The sequence below is a fragment of the Euprymna scolopes genome, chromosome 20 (assembly GCF_053919585.1).
Source record: "Euprymna scolopes isolate OS-2025 chromosome 20, ASM5391958v1, whole genome shotgun sequence".
NCBI lineage: Eukaryota > Metazoa > Mollusca > Cephalopoda > Sepiida > Sepiolidae > Euprymna > Euprymna scolopes.
Window position 1 is genome coordinate 69,851,287 of NC_136501.1, and position 26,692 is coordinate 69,877,978.

The following is a 26,692-nucleotide window of genomic DNA, read 5'->3' on the forward strand; positions in this document are numbered from 1 at the left end:
CCGATATTGGTTCAACAAAACAAAATGGTGGAGGTTAAAGTCACGTGATCAGTTGTTTATAGATTGCATACAAACTTGAATTGGCTTAGTCAATTGTGGTTAAAAGGGGGTGGCTCAACTTACCCCTATGCTCAACTTACCCCGACTTCCCCTATATATCCTCTTATTATTATTATTCTGTCAGCAAAACCACCCAATAGCTACAAATGTGTTTCACTCCGATGAGATGTCCACCCCTGCTTTTAAGGATAAAAAACCTTTAGAACAAAGAGTAAAGTAGGTAAATAAATAAACCAGCATAGATTCTACAACCTTAAGATGTCAGATGACAAAATCGATTCATTTCCAGTCTCCAAATAGCTATCTTTGTGATAATTGCTAGTTTATTAAGTTGTTTTATTGATTTTACGAGGGTATCACTTATTTCACCATCAATACTGCTACAACTGAATACAAAAATGCTCAGCGTTATGGAAAAAATTTCCATTATTAGATGAGTTTTATACTTTATTTATATTTCTCACCCAGTTTAGAACAATAGAAACTATATGTGCTAGATATATTTGGATCCTTTATTAAGATTATACCATTCACATCTATTTAACTTTGCATTAAAATTTTATACTAGTATCCGAGGATCCTTATTGTTGTAAACAGTTATACCTCAGTTCCATTTAAGGTGTGATAGCAGAAACCTATTCCTGTGAAAACATCCTGTATGGCATTTATTCTTTTATTCAAAATGTCCTCTTTAGAATCCACTATATAAAAGGTTTCCAATAAACATAGATTTCACCGTTTTGATTTCCCAGGGCTATACTTCCTCTCCCTGACCACTGCTGACCATTTTAATTCAAAATCTTCATTATTTCTATTAAGTTCCCTTACCCAATCACCTAATGTAGTTGTATTCCTCTTTAAGTTTTTTATTCTTAATGATGATTCTTGTACCCTCCCCCCTGCTATCGTTTACGCCATCTCTATTAGTTTCTGTCTGAGGTTCCTTTTTACAGGATACTACGTGGTTTCCATATCTGACCTTTAGCATGGTACCCGTGGCACCAATATATATATCTCCTAAGTATTGTCGGTTTTTATCTCGTATTTGTTCACTATTTCCGAAGTTAGACACTTCCCATGTATTCTACAATTGCATTTTCTGTCTAAGATACTTTCATTTGATGCTAATTCGTTATTATTCCTTATGTTGCTGATTTTTCTATTGTTGGAGCTGATTATAGTGTAAATAAACTTGCTAGACGTTGAGAAAGATAATTTTACAGAGTTTCATTTTATTATTTTGCTTAATTTATTCTCCGGGTAGAAGTTTCTGTCTATTATTCTCTAGAATTCGCTAGGTATATTATTTCTGATATGTTCGCTGAATGGTGGATTAAACCAAACCTGTCTCTTGCGTCTATTTCTCTTATTAATGGTACCACCCTCAACCTTATACGAGATTGTGCAGTTGGGTTTGTTGTTCTTAATATTATTGGTTCTATTATATTCAATTTTTCCGTAATATCCCGATCTCATAAGCCCATTATTGTAGTATTTCTTGTTTTTATCACAAATAATCGCATTCTTAGAAAGTTCAGAAACTCTTTTAGAAATGGTGAGAATCAACGCCTTCATCGTGCATTTCGGATGGTTCCGTCAGTAATATATGTAGAATATTCATGTTTGGGTAGAGGAATACATATATATATATATATATATATATATATATATATATATATATATATATATATGTATATATATATATATATACTAAATAAGCAAGTATATGCTATTTTATATCATATATAATATATATCATATATCATATCACACACACATACATATATATATATATATATATATATATATATATATATATATATATATATATATATATATATACATTCAGCTCGGAATCGAGGGAGATGTTGCCAGAGATGGTCTAACCAAGGTACGTGAATTTTCCCCCACAGCAAAGGTATGTTCATCAATTGAGATGATTGGCGCATTGTATCTTCTTGGCACATTTTCTTTAGGCTGATGTTTAGACCAAATTCCTTGCTCCGCTGCAAAACAGTCCATGAGTCGCTGCAGCTCTTCTTCTCTATGTACAGCAAGTGCGGCATCGTCAGCAAAGGACAGTTCTCTGATGAGAACCTTCAACACCTTTCTCTTTGCATGAAAGCGTGCTAGGTTTCAAAGCCCCACACTGCTGTTTTGTCTGCATATATACACCATCGTCCAAATCTTTATATGGAAAAAGTAGGGAGAAAAAGATTCCAAACAGTATAGGAACAATGACCACCCATTTTTGATAGGAAGGGTTCAGAGCTTGACCCGGCAAACTGCACTGCCAATTCATGTCCTTGTGGAAAGAAACAATCAGGCGCAAGACTTTGGGATCAGCAAATAACAAACAACAATGTCCCATTTGACCAAGCGAGTGTGGGAAAACGATGTGCCGACTGTAAACACCAAGATCAGAGTCTATCATGAAGTTGTGCTTAGCACTCTCCTATACCTTAGTGAAGCATGGACATTCTACGCCTACCAAAAAGCAAGGCTAAATGTTTTCCACATTTGCTGCATCAAAAGCCTTCTTGGCCTGACCTTGCAGGATCTTGTCGCCAATATCGATGTCCTGTCAAAGGCTCGGATACTCAACATGTATGCCATCTTGATATCCAGTCGTTTTCGCTGGTTGGGACACGTAAATCGGATGGATGATGGACGAATTTCTAAATAACTTTTGTTTTGTAAATTTGCCTCTGGCATAATACCTATCGACCGACCGGCCCTCCGCTACAAGGCTGTCTGCAAGCGTGACCTGAGGTCCCTTTAAGCCCCCTCGAAGCTTGAGATTGCCCCCACAGACCGTGAGGGCTGACGGACCACCATATGATATGTGGCTGAGACATCCGAAAGGAGGAGAACGATAGGTTGACGGGAAAAGCGGGCCAGTAGAAAGGAGAGGACAGATCCAGGTTCGACCCTGGCACAGGCAGAGAGTAAGAAAAGCTACATCTACAGATATTGTAGCAGGTCCTGGGGCTGCCGCATTGACTTCATAGCCAAAACACAAGCTGCAACCCCCCGTCTGAATCAGGACGCGGTATTTCAGTATCTCCACTATATAAATATATATATATATATATATATATATATATATATATATATATATATAATATATATATATAATGTATATTATATGCATTATATATATTATATATATTATCATATATATATATATATATAATATATCATATATAATACACAATTTTATATAATTAAAGCTGAACATGTATGTGTGTCTGGTCACGAATAGGCTTCTATGTGGTTGACTATTATAGAAAACTAATCACATATAATGATAGAAGATGTATCGAGACACAGAAATGGGTATGTTTGATCTGGCATAATGATGATTAATTAAAATTGTGACGTCTGCATGGAAATAAAAAAAATAAATTGTGGGGTCTGCATGGAAATAAAAAAAAAACGTTTAGAAGTTTTTTTGTATATAGATGTACATGATAATACTTTGATAAGTATGTTTTAACATAAATAGGGATGGTATAATAAAATTGTTGGGTCTGCGTTCGCGCCTGGCCTCCATAGAATGGAAATAGGCACACACTGTAATACAGATTTGTCATATCTATCTGCGTAAGTATTCTTTGATAAATATGGTTCAGTTTGAAGAAATATGGTATACTAAAATTATGGGGGGGTCGTTCAGGCCTCACCTCCATAGAATGGAAATATGCCACCAAGTTAAACAAGGTTTTTTTTATATAGATCCACAGAATATTATGATAAGTATTTCAGTGGGAACAGGTATGGTATACTAAATTATGGGTTTATCTATTTTATTTTTACTTTCATCATATTTTGCTTTGGTTTGATACCCCCAAATTCGAAGCGATCTCTATCCATAATTAAGTTGAAACATACTTATCAAAGTGTAATTATGTACATCTATAACAAAAAAAAATTGTACACGTGTTTTTTAATTTTTACATTTTTTATTTACATACTTTGTGGAGGAGATGCGTACGCAGATCCCACGATTTTAATGAATCATCATTATGCCACATAAAACATAATATTCCTGTGTCTCGGTATATCTTCTATCATTATATGTGATCAGTTTTCTATAATAGTCAACCACATCGGAGCCTATTCGTGACCAGACACACACACACACACACAGAAATATTCAGCTGTATATATATATAATACCTGCTAGATTAAATGTGCCATTATATTTGTATAATAATAGATGTGTTTGAATCGTAATAATGGACCTATCCTTTTATATGTAGACCTTACAAAATAGATACCCACTGTTGTAAATGTATATTTTGATAAGCATATTAATATTATAATTAATATATGTGCATATATCTGTGTAAAATAGAGAAGTTATTCACAATATTAACAAAAATAACTTCCATTGACACGCAATATGGAGTCTGTTCTAGATCTAAAGCAGATGTACTTACATGTATATCTCATAGGATTAGCGAATCTATCGACAGAGGCAACGTTTCTAGGGCACTTACTCTTTACATATCAAAGACTTTTGATAATGTATGGCATACAGGTTTACTTAACAAGATCTCCATCTACAGTATAGCTGGAAATGTCTTCTCCAGTATTAAATCATTTTATTCTGATAGGTTCATACGAGTAGTGGTTGATGGGCAGAAATGAGAAGCTCTCAGTAGTAATGATGGAGTCCCACAGGGGACCATCCTGGGTAAAACTCTCTTCCTGATCTACATTAATAATCTTCCACATCACATCCTTACATCATTCGTAGATAGTTATGCTGATTTCACTACAATCTATGGTAGCACTTCTAAGACCGTAAACGACCAAGTTCTCTCACTCTCTCTCTCTCTGATTCTCTCTCTCTCTCTCTCTGATCCTCTCTCCTCTGATCTTGAGCAAGTGGTTCAATGGGGAAAGAGATGGCGGGTTACTTTGAATGCATGTAAACCAAGCTTTTATCTTTACATCATCAACGTTCTGATCCCCATCTGGCATCAATTGAAATGAATGGCTCTCGTCTTGAGGAGGCCTAATGTTTCGACAAGCTTCTGGGCTTGACCTTTACTCCCGATCTTAAATGGAACACATATATTAAATCCGTTGCCAAGGCCGCTGAAAAATGGTGGGATCATTCTATCGATCCAGTAGATATATCACTGCTGATGCAATTCTCTATGTATATAAGAACCAGGTATTTCCAAGGATGGAGCAATGTTGCCACATTTGGGCAGGAGATGCTAGAAGGACTTATCCTGCCTTGATAGAGTTCAAAATAGACTTCGTGGGTTCGTAGGGGATTTCTTTTCTCTTCCCTGGAACCTTTTTTTCACAGAAGAGACGTTGCGAGTTTGTCTCTGCTTTATTGTTATTTTCATGGCAAGTGATCGGATTAGCTCCAATCTATGGACCCCCTAGCCAAGCTTTCACCAGAAACACCCGTCTAGCAGGAAACACTATCACTTATTTCTTTCTTAGAACTGCACACCTATAGATGTTTTCCTGCTTTCCAGATTACTGCAATATGGTTGTCTTCAAGTCTAACACAAACAAGTTTTTGATGAGCCGTTCCATAGAAGTTTACTAATTTACCGAATTCCCATTACTAACGATTACTATGCTGTCCAATTTGTACTGTACACTTTTAAGCCTTATCCTTGAGTGACTTCTTGACCTAGATATGTGGTAATGCCCATGTAATAATACGTTTTTAGATACTTCATATTATTATGGCTCAATAATTATAAGGGTGGGAAAGAATACTATAATACCTATTTTCTCTATTGTTTTGCAAATACGCAATAATTATAATATTGCCCACAATTTTTACATTAACACTTAATATTTCAATGATGATCTCAGATAGTCAACATTATTATTGATTTTTTTTTCAATTTTTTTCTATATTTTTCTCTTTGTTTTACTATCAATTCTCTCAGATTATTTTTGTAATGTTCACGTAAGTTTACAGTGGTTATATCCATTTCAGTGCATTATAATCCGATAGAAAATCTATATTTTAAATGAGTTCAGCCAAGAGAGGACAAAACTTTGTTCATTTTTCTCCAAGCGTTGAGCTGAAGTGTGTAATGGAATTGCTATTTTCATCGGTTACTTGCCGAAATTAACTTCACAGATTGTTTTGCGTTTTTCCCTCCTTTTTTTCCTGCGATATAAGCCCAGCTTTGAATTGAAACTTCAGATATCAATATCAACGCTAATATTTTTATGATGAGTGTATTCAACTGGAATATCCAGTAACTCTAATGCTTTTTTCATAGATCTTAAATTTTTATATAATAATAAAAAGTATGTCGCTCCGACTGTTCGAGAATACATTCGCAAAGCATAACTAACCTTGAAGATTTGAATTTAGATACTACACTCTTAAAAATTATCATTTGGTATTCTTATTTCTATTTTAATCTAAATATATTACACGATTTTAATTCAGAAAAACAAAAAGGTTTTAAGATACAAATTGACATCGAAAAAACTTCTTACAATATTCTAGATAATACTTAATGAATATTTTTAATATTTGAATGTAAAAATTTTAAGTCTTCTTCACATATTCTTCGTACAACAATAAAAAATCCTTCAGATAAATAAAACATTGTGGAATATATGGGTAATATGAATTATTTAAGGTCTTTAAATTTTAGTTATTGTATAAATACTGATAGAAATAAGATATATGGATTTCGGTCTAAAATACATGTGTATTATCTGTTATGATGCGACACCTTAGTTTCTTTGTTCTTATTCGATTTGATGGCCCCCCTTATATACTACGTCAATTATTATGTTTCAGCATATTGCCAGAGTGACCCTAGTTGTGTAGCTTGTTTTCTCCTATTATTTTAAATGACCTTTTGCCACAATTTTTAATCGCGGGAAGCAAATAATACAAAAAACGGATATTGAAGAGACAATTTGTTAAATTTTGTATAAACTCAATGTATCACAAAACAGATACTGCCTATCATTAAAAACAGTATTTTTTAAATAAAAAATTGATAAAAATATTTCATAAGTATTCGTATCTTCTCACTTTTTGATTTTATAAATATAACTAGAACTATTATATATATATATATATACATATGCATATATACGTGTACCTGTGTATGTGGGTGTGTGCGCGCGTGTATGTGTGTGAACAAACCTTAATTAAATAGCACGTATGGGTACGTGTAAGAAAATCAGCAGTAGGATACGTGTGTAGCTAAAATATTAGCAGTGCAAACTCTTAAAGCATGTATGAAAATTGGCAAGCGCTGGCTAGGGCCGCGCCAGGAAGAGGGGAGAGCCTGACTTCTACAAAGAACATGTAATATGGCAGAGCGTTGTGAAAACTTATGTGAGTGCGATAAGACATTTAAAAGATAATAAAGTGCGTTATTCTTTCAAGAACCACAAATAAATGCATTTCATTTGTACGTAAAAAAATGTTGAGTCGGATATTATTTATTTACCTTTTTAGTTGTTCCTATGCGACGGTATCATATGACATACGGGTCAGATTGGTTGGCATGTAACGCCACGTTACATAACACACGTTAACACAAATGAATATGAGTGAGTGTGCATGTGTGCGTACATGTGTGTGCGTGCATTTGTGTGCGTGCATATGTGTGCGTGCATTTGTGTGCATGATTGCATAATAGGAATCATGTAAAATGTCTATTATTTTACTTATCAGCTCTACCAAATATTATATTCGCATATGTTGCAAAATCAGATATTACATTATTAGTTTACTATGTTTATTAAAACTAGAACATACCTATATGAGTATTCCTGTAGTATAACAATATATCTGCTTATTTAGTTCAATCTCAAATACTCAAGTAGACTTTTGTGACACGCATTTATTCTGTGGACATATATCTATATGGAATGTTTTATCGATTTTACAACGGAAAGCGCAAAAAAAAAACTAATTCTAGTTTCAGATTGTACACGAACGGAGAATCATTTTTTTCATACTTACTTTTAAAGGACAAGCCTTAGCGTAACTAACATAAAAACATAGTGGTCATTGCATAGATACGGATTTTTACTTTTCTTCATGTATAATTATATAGTTTACATAACTGTACGCAGAATGTTTCAGTTTTGTGTATTAATTTAATAGTTAAATCAACTTTATAAATCTAAATAAATATTTTGGGAAAGATATGTATGCATATATTCTCTATCGATTTATAGACAGAAATCATAGAAAGACGAGACAATCCCATATTTGTTGCAATTCTGGTTAACGAAAAGTGTAGTCTTATTGCGCATAAATTGCTATATCGTTTCCTTTCCTTCGCAAATGTGCAATAATAGATACAGTGGTTATTCATTGTCTATTACATCTTGAAAAAAGAATTCACTGATAGTTATGTTGATAGTTATCAGCAGTTCTTTTTATGTAAAACAAAACGCATTACGCCGCCGCCATTTTTGTCTATTGATTAAAAACGGAAACTCCAATAATATCTTTCAACCGAATGTTTAATCAGTCAGGCATAAACTTCTCAATACCATTTTGTTTTTCCGACTGCATTCATTAATCCATATATCGAAAAGACATGCTATATTGAAATAATTGTATACGATAAAGCGTGGGGCAAGTTTACATAAGTAAGTATATCTATACCTGTAACTTTATAGTAAGTAAAATAATAACGTAGTTGACAACTGTTGTTGGGTACAAATCACCCCTATTTCAGAACTAAGTGGAATCAACCAGTCTTATCAATACCACTGGTTTCACAGAATCAAATGGAGACATCCATACCATGTTTAACCGCATGCAACGAATACGCACCTCTCATAGCATTTTAGTTGCTCCTGTATTCTTTATGAATATATATATATATATATATATATATATATATATATATATATATATATATATATTATACACTTTACACTACTTGTGGTTTCTTTCATTTGTGACTCCTAGCACGGGTCTATAACAAGTGGCTGACGGGGACGATTCGAGAACTTCCCAGATCAATCTACAATAATTGCTAAGAACAACTTAATTACGAATAATCGGGCAACGTATTCACTCTAAATAAAACAGCCATTAGAAACAACATTTGATGACCAAAGGTATTCAAGAAAATTGAACAAGCGCAGATATTCGAAATAATATTTTCCTACACTAGGGGGATTCGAGGATTCAAAAGTATTTATTTTTCAAAAGTTCGATTCAGGGTCGGATATATCAATTTTAAATTTTTACAGGTGGAAGAGAATAGAAAAGCCAACGATGACAAAGATGAATACAGTCGCAAGATCGGTAACTGCTGAAAGAATAAATTTTGAGGGTGAGCACTTTATTAATGTGTCACTACAAAGAACAACAACTCGCTAAAGTTTCCGTTCTAAGGAACGCAAGGAACCCTTTCGGTATCAATTGGATTCAAGAATTTGCATTATGGGACTCGCCAATGAGAGAGTTTTGAACAAAGTCTAAAACTTAGCAGCCTAAGTCGACAAACTCCAAGAATATCTGAAAAAATCATTCGCAAGTGTTTTCTCCGAAAAGCTTGGATGCTGTACAAAACTAAAAGCGAGATTCGAATTGCTGGACGAAGTAAAACCAATATTCAAAAAGCTGGAATTGGAAAACACTGGGATTTTAATCCGTATTAACTATAGTAAGTGGACAGCTCCCTACCTATACGTGAAAAAAATCTAAAGAGATTATGGTATGCGCCGACTTCTCGACCGGATTGAATGCGGCGCTCCAGGAGCATCACTACCCACTGCCAATTCCAGATTAAATATTCGCTAAGTGAAATGGCGGAAAATATTTTTTCCAAAATAGACTTAAGCGAGGCGTACCTACAAATACCATTAGAGGAAGATAGCTCGGAACTTTTGTGTATCTCAACGCACAAAGAACTTAATAAATGCTATAGCTTAGCATTTATTATAAACGTAGCACCTGTATTTTTCCAACAGGTAATCGATACTTTGCTAAGCGGTTTGGATTTTGCAATAGGCTATCTGGACAATATTCTTATGTGTAGTAAAAATGTTGAACAACATAGACATCATGTATTTCAAGTGTTTGACAGAAAAAAAAGAGTACAGCTTCATATTGAAGTAAGAAAAATGCGATTTTTTTGAAAGAATTAAATACCTGGGTCAAATAATAAATAGGGATGGGAAGAAATTCGATCAACACACGTATACAGCTATAAAAGAATAATAGAACCTCGTAATGTAACTATACTGCAGGTCGCGCGAACTATTATCAGACGTCATTAAGAACATGCATGAATTACGCGGGTCATTGAATGTACTATTAAAAAGGAAAAAATGGGACTGGATACGTGCGTGCCAGGCAGCGTTTCAGAAATTAAAAGATGTATTAACGTCAGGTTTATCCCTGATTCATTTCAATCCCAAACAAGAAATTATTGTCGCAACTGACGCAAGTTCTTATGGGATCGGGGTGTGCATTCTACAAAAGATGCCTGGTGGGTCCGCTAAGCCGATCGTCTATGCGTCAAGACGTTTACTTCCTGCCGAAAAGAATTACTCTCAAATAGAAAATGAAGCACTGGGAAACCACAAAATTCCACCGATTCTTACAAGGTCGTAAATTTAAATCAACAACTTATCATGAGCCGCTTAAAACATCTTTGATTCTAAAAAGGTCTGCCAACTTACATAACGAACAAACGGCAAAGATGGGGAACCATTCAACTGAATTACGATTTCAGTATGGAATTTCTTACATTTGCGAAGTTAAGTCACGTAGACTGAGTGTCGCAATTACTCCCGAAATCAAGGGACCCGTTAGAAGACACAGCAATAACATCACTACAAAGTGAAAGGGACTATACACACACACTATGTAATACGACATATGAACTACCAGTCACTTTGGAAGATACAATAACGGCTGCTAAAGAAGATAGTTTCATTAAAGAAATGAAACAAAATTCAATCGGATGAATCGGCGGCGGAAGCTTATTCTATGTGCAATGAGGTACTGTTGTCCCGAGAATGAGTAGTGATGCCGGCTATATTATAAAAGAAAATTCTAAAAAAAATTTCATATGGGACACCCTGGGGCTACGCCAATGAAGACCCTAATTATGCCCTACATTTACTGGAAAAGTATGGACACTGATTATTTAATAGTGGTAGACAGTTTTTCAAAATGACCTGAGGTATTTCGATGTAAAAGTCTAACACCGGAGTGTGCGATTTTTTCGCTAGGTTTGGTGTGGTTGATTGTCAGACAATGCCACACAATTCACTTAAACAAAATTTAAAAGTTTCTGCGAGGATTTCCAGGATAACAACATAGCGACGCCAAAGTATCATCCCCATTCGAACGGTCACACAGAGAGGTATGTAGAAACGCTTAAAAGAGCCCTGAAGAATGCTAAAGAATGCCCGCAAAAAAGGCGCTACAACAGTTTTTACAAGTTTACCGAATTGCACAAAATGAAAACACTCCATCAAAAATGTCCCCGGCAGAGCTAATGTTAACGAGAAATATAAGACCGGTCTTCGAGAAACTTTTGCCAAAACAGGTGAAATCGGCAAAGACTATAGTTCCTAAAAAGAGATGTTTACCTGTTATAAAGGTATTTTTCCCAGGTACATAAAAATAATAGCACGATGTGGGAACTAGAAAAGGTCCAGAAGAGTATCTGCGCGAGGTCTACATTATTGAAGGTCCAATATTTACCCACAATTAATATTTAAAGAAAATTTCGAAACGTATCACAAATGACGAAAAACAACCTCCTGTTGAACAAGAAGTAATGGACCAGATATATGACATGTTCGACTCGGTAACACCAGAAGCAGCTGGACAACGGGTGTCCTCCACGAAAAGGAACATGTCTGACTCGATACAGATCTACCACAGGAAAAAGAGCTATACGATCATCCCAGGAAAATGAAAATATGAGGTGGGTGGTTGTGTGGGGTACAAATCACTTAGTGGAATCAACCCATCTTATCAATACCACTGGTTTCAGGGACTAAATGAAGACATTCATACTGTGTAACTCCATGATACGAACACGTTCCTCTTCAACCATTTTAATGGCTCATGTATTCTTTATAATAAATACATATTATATGTTATACACTTTACACTACTTGTAGTTTCTTTCATTTATAACCCCTAGCACGGGTTTACAACAATAACAAAATAAACTTTGAGATTTTACAAAAATATATTGTCCTGCTGGAAATGATACTATAATGACATATTTACTGATTAAATTAAGTATAGTTTTAATTCAACTCTGAACATTTTTGTGAGAAATCACTGTGTATGAGAGTAACTTTTTGCAATCTAACTTACAATTAATTAAACTGGTATCACATTGCTGTGTTGATTTAATAATATAGTAACATTAATATGCATATACGCTATCTCTAATGTGGACAGGCACCCAATGTTTATGGCGATCTTGATGGTCGGGTTTCTATGCGAATTTTTAATATCCTTTGTATTTAAAAATCGGCTACAGGTATAAACTACTTCATGCCAGTTTCACTCAAAAACAATAAGTTAGATTTCGTCTATTGTAATTAGAGTTAATCCTCTAGAAAGCTGGAATGTAGCCTTTTGATGATAGTGAAAGATAGATGGCAATATGATATGTGTAGTTATGTGTTTTATTATTATTAATAGTGAGGTTTCGCAGTTGTAGAGAGTTTATCTAAGTTGTTTGGGGCAAGGAAGATGGAAAGCAAAACAAAGAGAATCTTGACACAGAAAATATTTAAATTTTGTAGCCTATCAAAATAAAAAGAGGTGGCATTCCCCTCTACTACGACAACGCAGGCGCCTACCAGAAGCTACCGCATGGCCCAACGAGCATTCACCTAATTAAAATGCACCAACCCTGGTATTATGCATCTACTGATAGAACGGCATACTTGTGTGTTACTCCAAGGTCCGAGTCTATGACTGGCAGATACCATCAGGCTAATAAAACGTTTACCCGCAACACCTAATTACTAACATGATATCAAAGATTGGAAGAATTGACTGTAAGTTTAGTCACATGTGGTTATAGTTCACTGAAAACAACCGACAGTTTACTCCATTTGTGAAAATAGGTCGCTAATTTTGTATGGGTGAAGATTGAAGTAGAAAAAAGAAGGGAGAGTTTCGAGCTACCGAAGATTTATCCCCCGTGCATTTTTACTCTTCTTTAAAAAAACAAGCTCTGAAGCATTTTACTTAATACAGAGTATGGCAGAGTTTACGTATTAACGCTGTCATGGCTTTTTAAAGAGATATGTTCTTTTATTTCCTATTTTGTTCTCCTCAAATCATATTTCATAAATTCTTGACGGATCCTGTCTTATGCTTTTTTGTAGTCAGTCAATATTCTATTTTTATATTTTCCCGATGCGGTAATGTTTGATCATAGTAAATCACGTGTTTATCTTTTCACGTTTCGGCAACTCTTTTTTCTCGTATGAAAGTTGGCAAAGATAGTTATGGAGGAAGAAAGTTGTTCTCTCAGTTTTTATGATGAGATTTTCGACATATTTGCTAAGCAGGTTATGGCCTTGTACCATCTGAAGGCGGGTCTGTTTAAGGTACTTTTTGTATTAGTGAGGTTGTATTATTATTTTTATTTTTATTATTATTATTATTATTATTATTATTATTATTATTACTCGTTATTTTATGTACGTCCTAAGAATTAAAAATGAATCTTACTAGCAACCTCAACTCTTGTTTCATTGTAAAGCTTACAAATAGCGACGTCCGTAAGATTATCTGAATTCTCTTACTCTTTCAATACGTGTTTTATAAAAATATTACGCTTTAGAAATAGTTACTTTCTCTGGGTGTATCACTGATGAAGGCCAGTTGTTTACTCAGTAAGTGTGCTGATATACGCACATTGAATATTTCAATAATCTGCGTGAAATAATATTGTATATTTGGGAGGGAAAGCCCTTCCATCTTCAGTTGGGCTAGAGATGTGTTTGTGACCCCATCGCGGGAAATGACTTTCGACACCGTTGACTCTGATCGTTAGTTGATGGCAGCTAATCTCGAGCTTCCTTAATTATACTAAAGTGGAAATTTAACAAAACTGTCGCAAACTCAACGGTGTCTTTAACTTTCGTAAACATACACACAATTAATATTACTTCTGAAACTATAAGTCAAAACCCATAAGATATCGAGTTGTATGTTCTGCACAAGTTATAGTCACATCCGAAATTAAGCTCTGATTTGTAGACACCGCCTCGCTAACTTTACTTAGCACATCTGTATTCTGCTTATAAGTATATTTTTCATTTTGTTTTACTTTTTCCGTCTATTACTTCGTAACATTTAGTAGGGAACGTTCATAATGTAATATTTTACTATCTGTATTTTCTAAATCGCTATCTATGGACCATAATCTTAGTTAGCGATCTATGCCGTGTTTTCTATATCTATTCCGGGTATTTGCTGATACACAAGATACTCATTGATCAGTGTAATTATTTACACAGTTTATGGTTTAGCATTTTAAAGGAAGTGTCTTAATCATTTTCTTATGGATAAATGTCTAGTTACATTATTAATGCTTTTAGTTGGTGAGACAACACAATATTAAAACTATTTTCAAGCCTTACTTTACAGCACTTATGATTATCCTCTTCTTTCAATGGCGGCTATCTTCTTAGCAGGTTTACACATTGACCATTCTCAAAATGTTTTAAGATAGTTCTTCCAGGAATTTATTGAACGATATAAGTGATTGTATTATATGTGATAAACAACGCGAAATATTTAGAAAATATAGAAAATAGTGTTTGTAATATCTTTTTTCGTATAAAAGCTATCCCCGATAGCACCGGGTTCTAATATATCAGATACAGAAACGCTTTAAGTAGTTAATGACGAATAGTTGCTGAGTGCAAGTGCAGAGTCGGAAACACACATCTGGATATGTTTTATCTTCATCTGTGATCTGATGGCAGCGGATTGACCGTTATTGTCATGGGTAAATTATGATTTACATAATCCTGTGAAAAAGATCATTAATTATTATGCATGTGAAGGTTGGCTAATTAACCAATAAGAGAAGGCTCCGTTCGGGGAGGAAACGATATGATTCGCCGAAAGGTGTATCAAACAAACACAAACCCGCGTCATCTACGACTATTAAATCCGTTACTCCGGTAAGTTTGCCAGTATTTTTTTTTTAGTTTTCTGGCATCTACTTGAAAGAAGAGTCGCCACCATCTCCCTCCCCTCTGCCTCTCGCCGTCGCCAATCGTCACATGATGAGAAGTTAGAATTCAAGTAATATTGAAACAGACTATTGAAATCTTGCAAAAAGAAATAGTATATATATATATATATATATATATATATATATATATATATATATATATATATTCTTTGGCTGAATAATTAGTATAGAAAAATAACGAAGTTAGTTTTTTATCAAACTCATTTGTCTTTTGCCGCCGGATTGTAATCTGTAGAGTTGCTAATTTTCCAGCGGAGGACCGGCCTGCAGATCGAACGGCATATCAACCCGTTACCCGATAAGGACTGAGAACCTCCCATCCATGATTGAAGACTAACCGGGTGTGAGCAAATGAGCGATCAGTTTCGGTTCTCCTATAGGAGAAGGTCACAGCTTTAAATGTCGTTAACCGCTGCTAAAATTAATTTCAGGATAATAAAAAGCTAAGTGCTTTTAAATGTATCTATAAATAACTCTAAAACCCATAAACTGCAACAAGTACGATTGGAGAGAAGTTTACATGCAAGACATGATTTATGTAATATTGTCATTTATATATGTTATAGTTTACACTTTTACAAGATGCGGGCTATAATATAGACACTCTGCTGGCCATCTATAGAATTATATGAACATTACTTGATATTATGATAAGGGAGGAAGTTTGGGTTAGTATGGGGTGATGTGTGGAGTCGATGTCGGTTAGTTTTCTTCTTCTGTCTTACTGACGCCCTTTGTTTTGAATTAAATTTGATCGCCCATTTTTCCTTGACTGGAATGGAATTATTTGCTTTTTTTTTGACACTCGACTTGAAATTTTTTTTGTAATTTTCACCCAGTAAAATATTTACTCTCATTTTTTCATGACCTCAATCCTTATATGGCAATGCATGATTCAGGTCATCATCAACAATCCGATGTACATCTGGTTTTGCCCGGATCCGACATTTTCCTTCGTCGTCTTTCATCTAGACAACATGTCTTTGAAGAGTCAACAAGGCCATTCCCTACGATTTCACTCTGATAATCCAGAAAGATGAGAAATTAATTATCAGATATATTGTTGAATGCGAAATTGATGTGATATTTTTAGAGAGGGAAATAGCAAGCCTCCTAGTATTAATGCCAGGAGACTAGACAGGAAAAGGAAAGGGAATAAAAAACGTCGTTTTTGTAGTTTAGCAGTTGATGTAGTGAAAATCGATAATGCTGATACAATAATCGAGGAGTAAGTTAATTGATTTCACGGAAGCGAACGTAAGTTGACACTTCAAATCGAAATCTAACTAATGAACCTTGGTTGTTCGTACAAAGTTTAATAATGATGTAAACAGTGATGATTTCGTTATCAGATGCCAGGAAATCATTTGTGAAATACGTTTTTTATTCAAATGACAATCTCTTATTGACGGGTCAACAGATTGATGAATATGTATTACTTGTGAAGTAATGTAATCAAGTATAAACAAATGCTCCAACGCATGGGTAGATAACTGGTAAACATAAACACTCTACTTCTACAAAGCCCACAGAGAAAAAACATACATAAAATGAACAGCTTGAAGGTAGTGATTTTCATTACACTCGTACTGTCTGAAATATTTCAATGCTTCCTCAATAAAAAATGAAACTAAAGATAAACAAAAAGTAACATGCTCCTTTATAGATCAATTTTTCGTACAACATACCCATGCGCATATATACCTTGAATGCTTACTAGACACTGCCTTCGCGTTTTTAAGTTCAACTTTGTATGAGCATATTTTTCTTGCAAATAAACCTAGAATAAATGTTATATACTACATAAAAATCGCGCCTTAAATATAATCTACTAAACGTAGAGGGGGCGGGTGTGTTATCCAAGTGTTGTGGCTTATACTACGAACAGCTCTAAGTTAGACACTCCACTAAACAGGCTAGAGTCTTCTGCTCGAAAAAAATAAGACCAGGAGATTATTAGTAATATATACTATAAAATATTTAATTGGTTAATTAAGGAGTGGAAAAATAATATCCCTTACTCATTGAGAATGTAAAGGCGATCAAATAAAATATATGAATATCTATGTATCCTGTATAGAAGTCTAATGTGAGTCCTTACTAAGAGGCATGTTCATTTTTGAAAACTTCGATGGAAATAAAATCAAAGAATATATATTACTTTACCTTGAAGACTTGGCAGCAAAACGGAACGGGTTCTATGCATTCCACCACAGATATTATATATGCTCGCTCCTTTTTAATATAAATGTTTGCTTCTCATTCCGAACCACTGCTTACATAACTTCAGGGTTTCATATGTGACGTTTTGTTCGTCTTAGTGATATAGGGAGGCCCACGTTTCTTCTTTTACTCTACGCTTTCTCTCTCATGTTCTATATATGGCTGGCCCTCAAAGCTGTTGTTAAAAAGGAAAGTATCGTCCATTTGCAATTGGCGTCCTGTCTTCGGGAATATTTTTTATTTGTTATGTGTGTCGTAAAATAAGTATGTACCCGCGTTCTAATTGCATATTCCTCTCTGGGTGGAGTAGTATGATATCTAAGGGTTTTGTGGTTATTTAGCCTTACTTTTTTTATTTGTGCGATTTTTCTGATTTGACATTTGCCGTGTTCTTCGATCAGCTCAGGTGTCAGGCTCCTTTGCAATCCTGGAATGTTGCTTTTTACTTCTTTACAGAAAAATTGCCTAGATGGAGATTCTCCTGTCCAAGCATGTGAAGTATTCACTTATATATTAAACATTTTTCTAGGCGTGTTGTGAGTTTAGAGCGCTAGTGCGCATGCGTACCAGATGTTTACAAATAGAACGAAATTGGCGCCTTTTTCCCAGCTTAGTCGTTCGTTACCGACCATGTTGTTGTACCTGCTGAATTTTATGTTGAATAAAACCTTTCTAATATCTTAAAAGGTCTTTATTTTTCATTACAATTTATTCAACATAAAATTAAAAATTAACAGCAACAATGGATGCTATACTGATCCCGGGGAAATTCGAAGGATCGTCAGATACAACCGCTGACGAATGGAATCATTGGTATCGTACCCTCATCAACTGCATCGACTCTCTCACAATCGCTCATCCTCAAAATCCTCCGAATAAGTTAAGTATTTTGATTAATTTCATCTCACCGAAGGTCTATTCTCTTATATCTCACTGTTAAACATTCGATAGGACTATTAGCATCCTTCAAGCAACCTATGTAAAACCGGTAAATTCTGTGTTTGCTTGTCACCTTCTCGACACTAGGAAACAAAATCAAGGTGAATCTATTGATCAGTTTCTCCTAAAACTAAAGACTCTTTCTAAGGATTGTAAATTTGAAGATGTTACTGCCTCTCAACATGCGGAGCTAGCGATACGTGACGCATTTATCACAGGTCTCACTTCCTCAACTATTAGGCAGAGATTACTTGAAAGTTTTAAAATTAACCTATATCATGCCGTAGCAACTGCACGAAGTCTAGAAATGGCCCAACATAATGCAGCAAGATCAATTGTAGCAAAGGCATCTATTCATGCAGATGAATCTGAAAATAACTCTAGTGTAGAACTAACTAATGAATGTGCTGCTGTTTCCAGAAATAATCAGGCGACCCACTTCGCCAGATGCCAATTCTGTGGACGTGAAAATCATTCTCGAAATATTTGCTGACTGCCTTAAATGTGGAAAGAGTGGCCACTTCTCTAAAGTCTGCCGATCTAAAATAAAACAAACAACTTGTAATACCAGGACTAGTTCTGCATATATTGCCCTCACTGCGTCATCCCAATGCACTCCATGCCCACAATAGTCTGTAGTAAATGCAACAATTAATAGTACCTGTTTAAAAGCTATGGTAGAAGCACTCATAACTTTATACGAATTAAAATCGTGAGATCACTCGGCTTGGTATATTACCATCTAATGATACGGTAAGCATGGCTTCCTCGAATCTCACGAGCAAAACCTTAGGACACTGTGTTGCGTCCCTCGCTGTTAATGGACAAATTTACACTAATATGCGTCTATCTATGCTTCCTAACTTGTGTGCTCCAATTATACTAGGACAAGAATTCATGCAATTGCATAATCGGGTGGAATCTCGTTATAATGGAAAGATACCATCTTTACAGATTTGTAACGTCACTCAGATGAAAATCGAGCCACCGTCTCTTTTTGCTTATTTAGCAAAAAATTGTAAACCCATCGCAACAAAAAGCAGAAACTACTCAGCATCGGACTGCGAATTTGTCCGGAATGATATACAAAAATTATTAAACGAAGGTATCATAATCAAATCGAATTCCCCATGAAGAGCCCAAGTACTAGTAACTAGAAATGAAAGACATAAGCGTCGCATGGCTTTTGACTATTCTGCAACTATAAATCGGTTTACACTTTTGGATGCTTTTCCGCTTCCCAAAATTTCGGATATCATACGCCATCTATCACAGTACAAAATGTTCAATAAGTTGGACCTGAAGTCTGCAAATTACCAATGCCCTATACGTAGAGACGAGAGAATTTACACAGCATTTGAAGCTGACGGAGGACTATACGAGTTTTCCAGGTAACCTTTTGGGCTAACGAACTCAGTAGCTGGGTTTTCAACGTATTATGCATAATCTGATTCAAGAACATGAACTCCAAGGTGCATTTGCCTACATTGATGACATTGTCATCGGAGGAAAAACTAATAAAGAATTAAACGAAAATATGGAAGCTTTTAGAAAGGTTATCAACCGTCATGACTTGCAACTAAACCCTGTAAAATGTGAATATGGTATAACCAAACTTAAGTTTCTAGGGCACTTATTGGAAAATGGAACAATCAGTCCTGATCCAGACAGACTTACACCACTAAAAGAATTACCGATTCCGAACTGCAGTAAGTCACTCAGGCGGGCTCTAGGTCTCTTCTCATACTATTAACCATGGATAGAGAATTTCTCAGATCGGATTTCACCTTTATTAAACATTACGTCCTTTCCTATCACTGAAAAACTCAAAAATCAATTTCAAGCCATTAAAGATGAAATTTTCAAGGCTTCGGTTGCAGCCATTGAGGATGAAGTTCCTTTTACGATAGAAACTGATGCATCTGCGACAGCATTAGCAGCCTGCCTTTCCAAGAATGGACGTCCAGTAGCATATTTTTCCAGAACCCTAACGCAGTCAGAGCGTCGACATTCAGCAGTGGAACGTGAATCGGCAGCCATTGTAGAATCTGTGCGAAAATGGCGTGACCTCTTACTCGGTCGAGTCTTTACCATTATTACTGACCAACAGGCTACATCATTTATATTCAACACGCAGACACCAAATCGTATAAAAAACGATAAGCTGCTTCGGTGGAGACTTGCACTTTCAAACTATTCTTATGAGATAGTATATAGACCAGGTTCTCTTAATAACTCTGCAGATACCCTTTCTCGATCATGCTCTGCTTCGCACTCATTATCACTAAAGGACCTGTACGCAGCACTTTGTCATCCTGGAGTAGCGAGACTCTATCACTTTGTGAGGCAGAAGAATCTACAATTCTCCATGGAATATTCTAAGCGCACCTGCGCTGAATGTCAAATATGTGCTGAACTAAAACCAAGGTTCTTCAAACCTCCATCAGGTCGATTAATCCATTCCCGATCCCCCTTTGAACGTCTTTCAATAGATTTCATGGGACCGAAACCATCCACGAATAATCTCAAATTCCTACTCGTGATTGTAGATGAATATTCACGCTATCTTTTTGTCTATCCATGTCAGGACATATCAACAAAAACTGTTATAAATTTTCTCCAGAAATTATTTACCTTTTTTTGTCTGCCAAGATTCCATCCATAGTGATCGAGGAAGTCAGTTTATTTCATGTGAACTAAAAGAGTTTCTCTGGAAACATGGAGTTGTGATTACCCACTCAACTCCATACCATCCAATCGGCAATGGGCAATGCGAGAGAGTAAATGGCACAATTTGGAAAACGATCAAACTTGCACTCAAAACCAGGCAATTGGACGAACGTCACTGGCATGAAGTACTCGACATAGCTTTGTACTCTATTCGATCGCTACTTTATACAGAAACTAACTCAACCCCACACGAGAGAATGTTTAACTTTTCCAGAAGGTCGGGCACCGGATATACCTTACCCGAGTGGCTGCAAAGAGGGCCGGTCCTCCTTAGGAAGTTTGTCCGCCAAGACACGTAAGATCCCCTAGTGGAACCAGTAGATATAATATCTGCAACTCCCAACTTTGCCAGAATTCGTTTCCCTGACGGCCGTCAGTCAACAGTCTCAACAGAAGACTTAGCCCCCACTCCTCTCACTGACCCCTCCTCTACAAACTTGGAATCTCCTGTCTCCCCTGATCATGGTACATCACCAGATTCTACTACTCCATCAAACATCCGCGAACCAGAGTTGATTGATCAACAGGAGACCCCAAAGAATAATACCTCACCAAATGGAGAATCCTTCTCTTCAGTCGACAAAACAAAGTTTTTAGAACTAGAATAGCAGCAGCAACAGTCTGACTCGAAGAAGGACGTTTTCAAATTTCTTCCAGAATCAAAAAAAAAGGGGAAGGAAGATCACCGGCAACCCAAAATATAAATAAAATGTGGTGGAGAGTGTTGTGAGTTTAGAGCGCTAGTGCGCATATGCACCAGATGTTTACAAATAGAACGAAATTGGCGCCTTTTCCCAGCTTAGTCGTTCGTCACCGACCATGTTGTTGTACCTGCTGAATTATATGTTGAATAAAACCTTTCTAATATCTTAAAAGGTCTTTATTTTTCATTACAAGGCGTTATCTCTGTTTAACGCCTAGATAGTTTTCCACGCTCTGTTGATGTCTCTCTGCTAGCGTGCAGGGTTACCTTTCTGTCTTGGATATCCAATTCCTTACAGAAGTGCTTAAACCGTGATGATATAAACTGGGGTTCATTACCTTACCACGGCTACCGAGAGAGGAGGCCAGTGAACATAACAGCGTGACGCCATTGCCAGATCAAGCGTAAAATACCCCACAATTTCCTTTGGTCAACCACGTGGTCACGCTACATTTTTACATAGGCATCACCACTTATCAAGGCCCAGAGGCTACTCGAGGAAAAGGGTAAAGTGTACAGTAGTCAATTGGGCAATATAGTAATCATTTTTATTAGCTTTGCCTCAACAGCGACACCATTTTTCTTTTTTTTAATTTTTCAAGGGTAACAAGATTTATTTGGAATATTCCACTTTCCTTTTTTAGGGATGCACACCATGATTACGGACGGATCGATAAGCGCAGTAGTAGTATTAGTAATAATAATAATAACAACAATAATAATAATTATTATTATTATTGTTATTATTATTATTATTATTATTATTATTATTATTATTATTATTATTATTATTATTTAAGATATAAATTATAATTTCTGTTCGAAGTGATTATTTTTTTTAAACTCCGTTGATGATGTTGCTGATGGCCGGAAAAAAATGTACACAAAAACAAAAGCATGAAACATCCGCCGATGTGTTAGTAAATTTCCCGTTTAACCGTGAATTTAAGGTTCAAATTATACTGTAAGTTAAAAACGCTTACTTTTTACGACTTGCTCTTATTTTACATTCTGTCGTAAAGCAACGGTGTTGCTGATTGCCGGGGAAAATGTACACCAAAACAGATACATGAAACATCCGAACATGTGCAAGACAATTCCTCGTTCAACCATGTATTTAGGGTCAAATTATAATTTCAGTTAGTAAGGCTTAGTTTTTTCGTCTGACTTTTTTTTTAAAACTACGACGATGATATTGCTGATGGCGAGGAAAAATGAACACAAAAACAGAATCATTAAACATCTGCCGATCTGTAAAACAATGCCTCGTTTATAATAATAATAATAATAATAATAATAATAATAATAATAATAATAATAATAATGATAATAATAGGATTAGCAATGCACTAATTTTCCAGAGTAAAATTAACAACGAAGAAAACTTTACAGGCAATACATTTGATCTATAACCTATATCCGACAACATTAGCTTTATCAAAATGAATGAAGCAATTTAATGGCATGTGTCGGGCTTATAATTCAACAGAACATAAGTTCCAGACCCAATAAGAGGCATTCACAAATGAGGATATATTGATACTTGAATAAATAGAAATACTTGAAAGACAAATTATGCAAGAGGTTATTTAATAACTTGTCTACGTTATAACACATAGGTAGAAAACTAGTAAACACAAATACTTTAACTACACAAAATCCACCGAGAAAAATATAAAAAACATGAACAGAAAACGCATGCATCATAACAAAACGAAAAATCGTATTTAAGTAACAACTGAGGGAATATATTTTAAATATTAACGTAAGAAGTGATAAGTCCCTTCAATATATATCAGCAAAGATTAGCACAAAAATAAAAAAATAAAATAATTATCCAGATGATAAATCAGTAATTAAGATACCAAACATCTGTGGGTATATACAACTTTTGCAAAATAAATAATACCAAAATGTCATCGAAGAAAGAAAAAACGAAACAAGCCGTACCTCAGATAAAGGGAACAATTGAAACAAGAGCAACTACCGAATGACTATATGTTCAAAAGGAAATCCAAATGAAAATTACTCAGAGGAAAACACCAAGGCGAAATAAAGAAAAAAAAATCAAACTGAAAATCAGCATGTTATCATGGAATATTTAGTGAGGATATATACACGCAAAAATTATAACAAGTGGATAAAAATATGTAACTTTCATGAACGCAAAAATTGGCCAACAACGATCTACAGAAACTTATCTCTCTACCAATAATGGGGAATATCTAAAGGACGTACTAAATCTATCTTTGATCACCGTAAATTACATCCCGTTGAACAGAAAGTGTGTTAAGACGAGAAATGGTACGTTGCTTTTTATAGAAAGATAATGATAGGGAGAAATTTAAAAAAAAACGAAATAAAAACTTATAGTGGTTAAAAAGGTACAAAGGCGACAACGAGATTAGTCCTGTAATATCGATATTTTTTTGGCTACAGATCTTTACAATATTGGAAAAAATCTTCAGTTTCACACGAAAATACAAGTACAAAATATTACCATGGCGTGAATACCACTACACAGCATACTAAAGATAGAAAACTAAAACAAAACTAGGCAACTAGTACGCGGGGAGTCTGCATGAAATATGACGATACGATACAATCACTAATAGAAACACTCTGAGTAAAACAGAATAGAACGCAGTTCAGTAAAACAAATTCAATTTGAAGATGTTTACATATAGTAAAAATCGGATAACTTGCTCAGGGATATTAAGGTGCTACAAGACTAGGGACACTTAGAAACACGCTTCAAACGCTTAATAGTTAACAAGAAGAAACTAAGGCTGCCAGCTTCATAACACTAATGAGAAAGTGACGATTGAATATCTGAATGTAACAACAAAAAATTATGCAAAAAGAAATTAATATTAAGGAATATATATTTGAACAGCGCCCCTTGCAAAAATGTATATTAATTTCGGATTGAACGTGCGGAAGATCAGTAAATCAGACTTTATGAGACAAAAATGAAAAGACAACGTTACAATCATTAATTCCTTGGAGAGAAATACAAAGAAACACAGTGAATACGAAGTAATAAATATGTGTCCAACAAATCGACAAAATGGTTGGCGTTTATTCTATCCATTCACGTATTTAGGCTAATCTGATTCATATTGCCTCGCATTGTCCCGATTGAATGCACCTATATCGGAAGTCTGCCCGAAATAACTATAGTATTATAAACCACGTGCATAGTCATCAGCTTGAAGATAATTATACCGACTTGGAAATAAGAGAATTAATGTACATCGATAAGTTGATATAAATATCTGATATTTCAGACTAATGGCAGCACGTGAAATAAGAGTAACTGTTCTTACATAGTCAACATTGTAGCATATAAATCTAGAAATTCTATTGTAGGCATTGGTTTTCCTGATATTTTCTAGTCCAAATTATTTCTTGAAAAGACATAGTTGATATCCGGAGGAACCGCATGAATGTTATAACATTCAAAGTGGAATTGATATTTGTGGAACAATATAGATTTGAATATAGAATACGCAGGCCGTCAGTTCGTTCCGTTAACCACTAGACCACAGTATATTCACATTCAAAGTCGTAATAAACAGATGTAAGGCAAGTTATTGCGATAAAAATATTGAATTTTTATTTGTATATCAAAACAGTGTAGAAATAGAGGACGAAATGACATCAAGTGAGAGTACATTATCCAGTCAATAAACACCACTCCTAGGCTAGACAAAGGTTCTCGAAACATGAAATTCATTACTTTGTGTTATTCTTAGTGTTTGAGCTCATGTATATTCAAATTTAATAATTTACGATTGCTCCCTTTGTTATTTTTATTGTCTATCATTGACCTACTCCAATTATCACTCACGAATTTACACATGGACGTATATTATTTAATGCCCTAATAGAATATACTGTCCATGAATTTTTAGCATTAATTTCAGGGTGATCAATACGCTAGCAGAATTTATAGCATCTTCATGAAAATATTTCTATGGAAAATTTCTACACATCGGCATACATTTTGTATATCCCACAAAATCATAAGCCTAAGTGCATTCCCCATATATATATATATATATATATATATATATATATATATATATATATATATATATATATATATATATAACTATGTGATATTAATTACAAATAGTTGTTACACATTAATAAACAGCTGAACAATGAATGTTTAAATTCGAATATTTTTATTGTTGAAATTAATTGTGTTCAATCCGTATAGATTTTAATTATCATGGTCAAAAATGGTTTAGACTTGATTGAAATGTTCACTCGTGTTTTGGGTTCGAATCGATCAAATAGCAAATCAATTAGCTCAACATTAAACCGAAAATATGAAACATATTGGTATGTGAAAGTATAATCATTTTAGTCATAGTTGTATTACTTAATAATTCATTTGCACGTCTTTAAATTAATTAAACAAAAAAAGACTACCAAATTAATGAGTAAAGTTAGTTTATTTGAAATACCAAGTAATTTTGCAGCATATTATGTTTGCTTAGGAAAAAATAAATAGTCGTTATTTTTTCCACAGCACTCTCCCATTACCCGCATAGAATAGAGAGCTTATACTTTAGTTAAAAGTTACATGTGAGGGTGAGTCGAGTTGTACATCTGAGAGAACTGTTATATTTACAGTTAATATTCTTGACAACTACAAAACCTATATGAATATGGAGAAAGTAAAACGTGTTTATGCTGTATTTTTAAAAGATTTCTTTGATAAATTCTCTAGGAAAATTAAATAAACTGCGGATTTTAGGCATAAAAGCATATC

The 26,692-nt window shown here is 34.8% G+C and overlaps 1 protein-coding gene across 1 annotated transcript; it reads left to right on the top strand.

Annotated features, from left to right (window-relative positions):
* The first annotated feature begins 2,422 nt into the window (after positions 1–2,422).
* LOC145241608 (uncharacterized) lies at positions 2,423–2,746 on the top strand. The gene has a single exon (XM_080104694.1). It carries the CDS (start codon positions 2,423–2,425, stop codon positions 2,744–2,746), a length of 324 nt encoding a protein of 107 aa, XP_079960820.1.
* Positions 2,747–26,692: the final 23,946 nt, after the last annotated feature.

What these genes read in the sequence shown, in the direction of transcription:
- LOC145241608 (XM_080104694.1), top strand. Translation starts at nt 2,423, where the DNA reads ATGTCCCATTTGACCAAGCGAGTGTGGGAAAACGATGTGCCGACTGTA.